This window comes from Salvia miltiorrhiza, chromosome 7 (genome assembly GCF_028751815.1).
Source record: "Salvia miltiorrhiza cultivar Shanhuang (shh) chromosome 7, IMPLAD_Smil_shh, whole genome shotgun sequence".
Lineage (NCBI taxonomy): Eukaryota > Viridiplantae > Streptophyta > Magnoliopsida > Lamiales > Lamiaceae > Salvia > Salvia miltiorrhiza.
The window spans coordinates 24,797,326-24,806,529 of NC_080393.1; the positions used below are offsets into that span (position 1 = coordinate 24,797,326).

Below are 9,204 nucleotides of genomic sequence, written 5' to 3' on the forward strand. Positions count from 1 at the left end.
AGGTATTAATTAACAGTTCTCAATTACTAAGTCCTTTGGTCGGTGAAGTCTTGTTAAACTATTACTTAGCTGTTACGTGTGGGTTGTGCTTCCACTTAAAAAAACCAATAAATTAAATAAAAATATTGCTCACATTATAAAAAACGCATAAACCTAATTTTGAACACCCAAAATATAGGAAGCTGGTTCACCAAACACACATAAATTTCTCACCACGCAACAACTTTAATTAGTCAAAAAGGTTTCTTTCGCAATCGCAAAGCTATATATAATTAATTACAAAAATCTAAATAAATAAACATTATAAAAATGGAGAAACAGGGAGTAAATCTGAGCGTCACTTTCAGTGTATTGATGAGTCAACTAATACTAGAGAGAGTAAATTCAGCATAACATGAAGAAGACTTTTCAATAATCCACAGAGAAGAGAAGAGAAGATCCATCCATATATTAATATCTATTGTCTGCTTGAAGCACACGTCTACACGTTCCCTGATTTCTCTCTCCCTCTCTCTCACACACACTAATACGTGGAGGACTGCGTGTGTGATGTGCGAGATCACTCCGAGAAATAAACTAAACTCAAACAAACAAAATTGAGGCACACAAAAGACCATCCCAGAAAGAAACGAAGAAAAAACTACCTACTCACACGAGCTATATCTCACTTACCTCAACAAAAAGAATTAGTTTTTGAGTGCAATAAATGGAAAGTGGAAGTTTCTTTTCAGGGTCACAAGCGAAATATTCCACACTCTTTATGCTCTCTGCTTCCAATTCCAAGTGCCTATATATAATATTTTGCTGTTATTACATCATCACACGTTTCTGATTTTTCTTTCCCCTGTTTGTTCTTTGCCTCTGGAGGTTGTTGAACTGTGGCACATTTTAGGTACTATCCGAATAAATTGTCCATTTCTGTGGTTGTGTTGTGTATATAATTTCCTGTCTCTGTGTGTGTGTGTCAGTATGTGTTTTGTTGGGAGTTCTCTACTGGGGAGGGTGGTTTGGAGAAAGGGTCATGGTTGAAATTCTTGAATTTGCAGTGGGCATGATTTTCTTGAATTTCTGAGGGCATTCCCATGGATCTTGAAAGTGGGTTTTACCAGAATCACGTGAAGGTGAGTTTTTTTAGTTGTTTTTGTCAATAAAGTTGCAATCTTTGAACAATTTGAGCATTTTTTCTCATGCCCTTGTTTTCGTATGATTGGATTTTTTTATTGGTGGACTGCAGAGAGAGTCTTGGAGAACTGTATTGACATTGGCTTATCAGAGTTTAGGTGTAGTGTATGGAGATTTGAGCACATCGCCATTGTATGTGTACAAGAGCACTTTTGCTGAAGATATCGAACATTCTGAGACAAATGAAGAAATTTTTGGAGTATTGTCCTTCATATTTTGGACATTGACTTTAGTCCCTCTTTTGAAGTATGTGTTCATAGTGCTGAGAGCTGATGACAATGGTGAAGGAGGCACATTTGCATTGTATTCACTCTTATGTAGGCATGCCAAAGTTAATTCTCTGCCTAGTTTTCAGTCAGCCGATGAGGATTTGTCGACTTATAAGAAGGATATAACGAGTCCTGCACCCTCGACTATAAGGGCAAAGCTCAAGTCCACTTTGGAGAAGTACAGAGTGTTGCAGAGAGTTTTGCTTCTCTTGGCTCTGCTTGGTGCTTGTATGGTGATTGGAGATGGCATATTGACTCCGGCGATTTCTGGTATTGTCTTACACTTTTTTTGTTGTTTTTATGCAGTCTTGAGTCTTTTGGAGTTTGTTGGCATCTTTGTGATTAATCTTTTTGTGGTCTTATTACAGTTTTCTCGGCTGTTTCTGGTGTCGAACTTGCCATGGCTAAGGAGCATCATAAATGTAAGATTGGAAATCCTTCCTTATATGTTTTAGTTGTCAAATTTATTGGATCTCTTGGATTGAACTTTACTGTAACAGATTCATGCCTTGGTTGTCAAGCAATTTATGGTTCTCGCTTAGTCTTGGGAAATTATTTAGAATGAACAGTGAATTGCGTGAATAACATGATCCGATTCTTTATCTGAAAATTCCCATTTTGATCAAAATATGGTGGTATACTCAGATGAAAGCTATAATTTACCTTTCACAACATGGCTTAAAAGTTACTAGGATAGACAAGTATTAGTGTTGACTGGAGTTCACGGTATGGTTAATGGGTTAAATGTATTATCTCTCAGAATGGTTCCAGTACGTAAAACATCAATCCGATCTTCCTTAATTGCACGCTGTTACTAATTGCTGCTTCAAAATGTAATGAGATGGTTCAAGGAACATCAGTTGCTAAATGACTTGTTTGTTGAGCATCAATCCATTAAGTCTGGAGCTGGTTATTTTTCTAAAACCTCAAGATCAATTATACTAAAATAGAATCTTTGATTCTTTAAAGGGTGCACATAGTGTGACTCTTAGTTACTTTCGTTTGGAGGATCTGTGTAGAGAGCTCCATAAACTCTAGCTACTATGTCGTGGATAACTTTTTAAAGAATTCTGGCATGGACACTATTGGAATATGGCTGGAACACATTCGACCAATGCCCAAAGTTGCACTTTATTTAATGTTTCTTATCACAGAAGAAGATGATGAATGTAGACAGACTGTTATACTGATCATGGATGTGACTGGAACACACAAACTGTTTCCTATAATGGATTTACTAAGTAAGCGTGTGCCAGCAAAAAACAGCAGGCAAGAAGTAGTTTTTTATTCTAATCTGATAGATACGACGAGTTTGATTTTGTACTCTATGCCCTAACTTTTCTCGTCTTCCCTCATTATATTTGTTTGATATTTTATAATTTTCTCTTAAAACAATAGTTAACGCATTCCTGCACTACTTAATCCAATAATCTTGCAGACGTAGAAGTCCCAGTTGCTTGTATCGTACTGATAGCGTTGTTTGCCCTTCAACATTATGGCACCCACAGGGTTGGATTCTTGTTCGCACCTGTGGTCATAACATGGCTCTTGTGCATCAGTGCTATTGGTTTATATAATATTCTCCACTGGAACCCTCACGTGTATCAAGCTCTCTCACCGTACTACATGTATAAGTTTCTCAAGAAAACCCAACGAGGGGGTTGGATGTCCTTGGGTGGAATTCTACTGTGCATCACAGGTAAAGTTATAAGTACTTGGTGCAGGCAGATTTTTGGTTATTTACCACTGCATATTGCGATATTTTCCTTTCCTTGGCAAGATTTTCTTTTAACACTTGATTCAAAATTTCCAGGTTCAGAAGCAATGTTTGCAGATCTCGGGCACTTCTCTCAGCTTTCGATAAAGGCACGTGTACTGTTTTCTTCTAATTTACGAAGAAACCTTTACGGATTACATATAAATATAATGAAAGTGATGGCTTGTCTAACATTTACTTGTCATGAAATTGCAGATAGCCTTCACATCCATCGTCTATCCATCACTGGTGCTCGCGTATATGGGGCAGGCTGCTTATCTTTCCATGCACCACGATTTTCAAAGTGATTACCGTATCGGCTTTTATGTGTCTGTACCTGGTACTACCTTTAACCGCTGCTCTTCAAAAGTATAGGAATATGCATATATGAAAAATTTCCCCTCACGGATTATATCTTCCATTTTCTTCTCAGAGAAATTACGATGGCCGGTGCTGGTGATTGCTGTTATGGCTGCGGTGGTCGGAAGCCAGGCCATTATAACTGGAACCTTTTCTATCATAAAGCAGTGCTCTGCTCTAGGGTGCTTCCCAAGAGTCAAAATAGTGCACACGTCATCAAAAACGCACGGACAGATATACATCCCGGAAATCAACTGGATTTTAATGGTCCTATGTTTGGCTGTCACCATCGGTTTTAGAGACACCAAACGGCTCGGTAATGCTTCAGGTACAATACACGTAGAAGATCATGTAAAGATGCCTATGTTGATCTTAACTAGTCTCTGTCTCTTTTCTATCTGATAATCTCGATTTCTTATCTTCGTCTCCAATCAGGTTTAGCAGTGATAACTGTCATGCTGGTGACTACATGCCTGATGTCTCTCGTTATCGTTTTATGCTGGCACCACAACGTTCTCCTCGCCATCTGCTTCGTCTTATTCTTTGGGATGATCGAAGCCTTATACTTTTCGGCATCATTAATAAAGTTTCTTGAAGGAGCGTGGGTGCCTATCGCCCTTTCGTTGATCTTCATGATAGTGATGTGTGTGTGGCATTACGGAACGCTAAAGAAGTATGAGTTCGACGTTCAAAACAAGGTCTCCGTCGATTGGCTCCTCAGCCTGGGTCCTAGCTTGGGCATTGTGCGCGTCCGAGGGATTGGCCTCATCCACACGGAACTCGTTTCTGGGATCCCAGCCATCTTCTCCCACTTTGTCACCAACCTCCCCGCCTTCCACCAAGTTCTCGTGTTCCTTTGCGTCAAATCAGTCCCCATCCCCCACGTTAAACACGAGGAGCGGTTTCTGGTCGGACACATCGGTCCGAGAGAGTACCGCATCTACAGATGCATCGTCAGGTACGGTTACCGTGATGCCCACAAGGACGACCTGCAGTTTGAGAACGACCTCGTGTGCAGCATCGCCGAGTACATCCGAACCGGAAGCTCGGGATTGAACGGTAAAGACATGGACGTAAGGAGACAGAACGAAGACATGATCGTGGTTGGGACTCCCTCGACTCATCTGCACGGGATCCAGTTATGTGAGGATGACGGGGTGAACCCGGATGTAGCCAGCACGTCGGAGCACAGGGAGATACAGTCGCCTCCGGCCATGATGGCGAGGAAGAAGGTTAGGTTTGTGATCCCGGAGAGCCCGAAGATCGATAGAGGGGCGCGCGAGGAGCTGAGGGAGCTGATGGATGCTAGGGAAGCTGGCATAGCCTATATCTTGGGGCATTCATATGTGAGAGCTAAGCAAGGATCAAGTTTGATGAAGAAGATGGCTATAAATTGTGGTTATGATTTTTTGAGAAGGAATTGTAGAGCTTCTACTCTTGCTTTGAGCTCACCTCATTCTTCAACATTGGAAGTGGGAATGGTGTATCATATATGAGTCTTCTTGATTTTAGTTGCAGAGGATGTCTCACAGCTTTGTACATGTTTTTTTTAGATAGGAAGTTTTACATGTGTTGCCGAGGATGAGTTAGAAACATGTAGTGTGAGCTGACAACATTTTGTTCAGATTAGTAACTTAACTACACACTTCATCCAATTTAAACTTCTGTTTTTTTTTTATTGTTTTTAGATTTTGATGGGGAATAGGCCTTGATGTATTATTTCATCAACTCGGCTTTTTGCAACCTTTTATTAAGTGGGAGATTAATATAAGAAACAATATAAGCCATAGATATGTAGTAGTTGGACGGCCAAGATCTTAGATTTACCAATTAATTTAATTCGAAGCTTTTTAATCAATATTCATATGTTTCTAAAGCTAAGGGTACATTTGAAATTTTATTTGTGGCTCTTTATCTCAATTACTCTTCTCCAAAAATTGTGCACAATCAATAAGGAAATTAAATCTTGTTGTGATTACAATTGGTGGCTGCATGCATATTCGCAGGGAGCCGGGGAGTGAATCAATTAAAATATTTGAATCAATGAATGTGTATCAAATCAATTGTATTTAATAAATTAAAAAACCCAGTGCACAAACAATCTGCCTATGAACGAAGCGGTATAGAGTTAGGGTTTCTGGTTTTTATTTTCGCAGGCGATTTTTCTAAAATTTGCGAATCTCATTCGTCCAGTTTAATCGAAAAAAAATACAAGCAGCCCAGATTTATATTCTGTGTTAATGGCGAAGACCTAATCTAATCCCCGCGATGAGTGCAACGAGGCTTCGTCACCAATTTTCTGATATGGCAATAATATGTGAGTAATTAAATAAGATATGGTAACCAATAATGAATAATTAAAATGACATCCCTATCCTCTCAGCATCTAGACGTGTAAACATAGGTTATCAATTGGGATTAACTATGGCAGTAGGATCTTGACAAATCAATGGCTGAGATCGGTTCCTATTTTATACAAAAAATACTGTTTTTATTTTAGCCCCCCTATATATATATATATATATATATATATATATATATGAAAAGAGTTGAAGCTGTTATGGTCCTCATGGAGCTTGAAAGCATTGCGCATCCAGCCACGCTTTCGGTGATTAGTTTGGGCCTTTATTGAAACTTAACTATTCTCTGTAAGAAAACATGGGTCAATGAGTTCGATTTTGGGTCTATGAGTTTGGGCTGATATAATAAAGCAATTTAATTAATAAGTGAATTCTTTTAGTAGGTATTTGATTTGAGTGATAGGTGTGATTAATCAAATAATCTAATTTAATTAAATATTTAATTTACATGATTCAGCTCGTGATAAATAACCCAGTCTGCACTTTAATAATTCAATTGAATGATCATTTATCACCTTAAAGTTGAATGAATTATTTAATAATCTTACAATTCTATCAATCTTATCTTATTATTTTTATATATTCCATCTACCAAACTAAATTGCCCCTTGGAGATACATACATGATTTCATTTTTGTTTTGTTTGAGAGGGCATATGTATATTGGCATATGTCAACTGTAGAAAAAATGACGAATATTGTAATATTCATAGAGCAATTAGGTCTACATTAAATGACGAATATTGTATTATTCTGTTATTCATATTATGTATGAAGTCGTTCCTGCAAAGCATTTGGAATAAATTTAATTTAGAAAAACATTCATGATTCAAAAATTGGGATCAGAATAATATATATGCGGAAAATGGAGGGTAACGCATTAAAGAGGGAGATACGGTGAAAATTGAAAAAGTAGACCAAACAAAAACCATGGCATGAAATGCCAGCTAGTTTACTGGTAACAGCTCAGCAAACGCGGCTCGAGTATTTATCTCACTTCTTTTGGATACAGAGATTAAAAAAACTTACTCCCTCCGTCCCGCTATTCAAGTCTCGTATTCCTTTTTGGGTTGTCCCACCGATAATGTCTCGTTTCCTTTTTAGGAAATAATAAGGGGTGTCTTAAAATAAATTAACTCACTAATTGTCTCACTTAACATTAATTAATTTCGGACTTCACTCCCCCAACCCATCTTCTCTTTCTTCTTTTTCTTCCTTTCTCTCTCAACTCACGCTCCCTCACTCTGAAACTGCCGCCGCTACCGCGACCAGCATCTTGCCCCTCACCTCTCACCCCCATGTCGATCTCTCCCTTCCCTGACCCATTGGTGTCTGATTTCCCCCTCTCTTCGTCTTCCGCCTCTCGTCGCGCCGCCCACTCGCCGTTTACAGAGAGGCGCCGCCAACAACCTCCTCTCATGCCGCGCCGCCAGCAGCCGCCTCCCCGCCACGCCGCGTCGCCGGATCGCTGTTTACAGATCCACCGCCGCAACCCACGCGTTTACAGATCCGTGAATTTAGTTCATGAATTGTGATTTTTGGTTCTAGAATTTGTTAATTCTGGAATTTGTGATTTTTGTCGAATTTTGGTTTTGAAATTTATTGGAATTTTTGGTTCTTGAATTTGTCGATTTTTGGTTCAGGAATTTGTTGATTTTGGAATTTCGATTTTGTTGCGATCTTCTTAATTTTGTTCTACGAATCTCTAATTTCTCAGTTTATTTGATTTTGTTTTTGCTCAGTCATTGAATGCGAATCTAAAGCTATTCAGATTATTGAGTCGAAATTGTAACAAGTATAAAGTCTTTGTAAAATAGAAATAATTAATAATCCCTTAATCACAAACACCACACTCCTTATTCACTTAACTTGCTTCTCCTTAATACCCGTGCCGAAAAGAAACGGGACTTGAATAGCGGGACGGAGGGAGTACTTTTTTTTTAGTAAGAAAGTGGTAGTAAAGTGCTGTAGTCCACATCAATTAAGTATAATTTTTTTATCCAAAAAAAAAAAATAAGTCTATTCGAATGGGACGAAGGGAGTATAAAAGAGGAGTTTTTTCCCTCTCTTGTTCTCTCTCTTCTTCCACCAATTTTTTCATAATTTTTTTTTTCTTTTTTACTTTTTATATTGTAATTATTTTTAAAACGTCATCAAATTTGATCATGAAAAAATAATCAATATGTATCTTAAATTTAATATAGTATAAAAATCATCAAAAATGAATTTAAAATGAATAAATTATGAAATATCTTAAAATGTTTTATTTTCATTTTCTTCATTAAAAAATTAATAAATTTTATTTATATTTGTGTATAAAAATATTTATTTTGATGAATAATATTATATAATAATATGCATAATGCAAATTTTATTATCAAATAACTTTTAAATTTATTTAATAACTATAATTATCAGGATTTTATTGAGTAATTAATGTGAATTTTATATTTATTTTTAAAACATATTTTGTATGTATTTATTTATTTAGATTTACTGTTTAATTTTGATGTCCGTCGTGCATAGCACAAATGGACGTATACTAGTATAATTAGGTCCAGGATTATTGTGCTTTTAGGTATGTCTCCTTCTCTCGTCCTCCAAATAACTTCATAAAGAGAAGTGACATAAATTTTAAAATAAAATTATTAGATATATTAAAAGTAATGTAAAAATATTATAATTAATATTAAAAATAGTAAAAATATATTATAATTACTCCTTTCGTCCTCATAAAATTTATCCAATTTGTCATTTTTGTCTGTCCTTATAAAATGTATCATATCTATTTATAGCAAGTTTTCTGCTCACAATAAAGTGAGACTCTTACTCCACTCACAACATATTAAACTACTTTATTAAAATTCGTGCCATTACAAATGGATACTTTTTACAAGGACCGGGGGGGGATATTAATTAGAATTGAAAGTGGTGAAAAATTGAAAACTAAGAATAAATAATGTATTATTAATGGGAAGAGAAATTATTCGAAAGATGACCCAAAAAAAAAGTTATTTGGGAGACGAAGGAAGTTTTTTTTTTTTTTTTTTTTCAGTTGTACCCCTCTATACTTTATTTAATTAAATCTATATTTATGTAAAATAACCTAATTTTATGTAACAAAAAATAAGGTCACAAAATCTCCTGTACACCTGGGTTGACCCGTACCCAAATCCTCACCCGTATGTTAATCCAAACCCGCATTCTGGCCCAAGTTGTGTAAATGACACTATTCAGTTATACAAATAACACAACTTATAATTGACACTATTCAATTA

At 36.6% G+C, this 9,204-nt stretch overlaps 1 protein-coding gene across 1 annotated transcript; it reads left to right on the forward strand.

Moving 5' to 3' along the window:
- The first annotated feature begins 432 nt into the window (after positions 1 to 432).
- Positions 433 to 5,222, forward strand: LOC130993658 (potassium transporter 6-like). Its single transcript, XM_057918641.1, is given in 8 exon segments — positions 433 to 1,121; positions 1,235 to 1,721; positions 1,820 to 1,873; positions 2,890 to 3,150; positions 3,265 to 3,323; positions 3,385 to 3,547; positions 3,641 to 3,895; positions 4,003 to 5,222. Coding segments are annotated over 8 exon segments (2,379 nt in total). The 5' UTR covers positions 433 to 1,082; the 3' UTR covers positions 5,064 to 5,222.
- Positions 5,223 to 9,204: the final 3,982 nt, after the last annotated feature.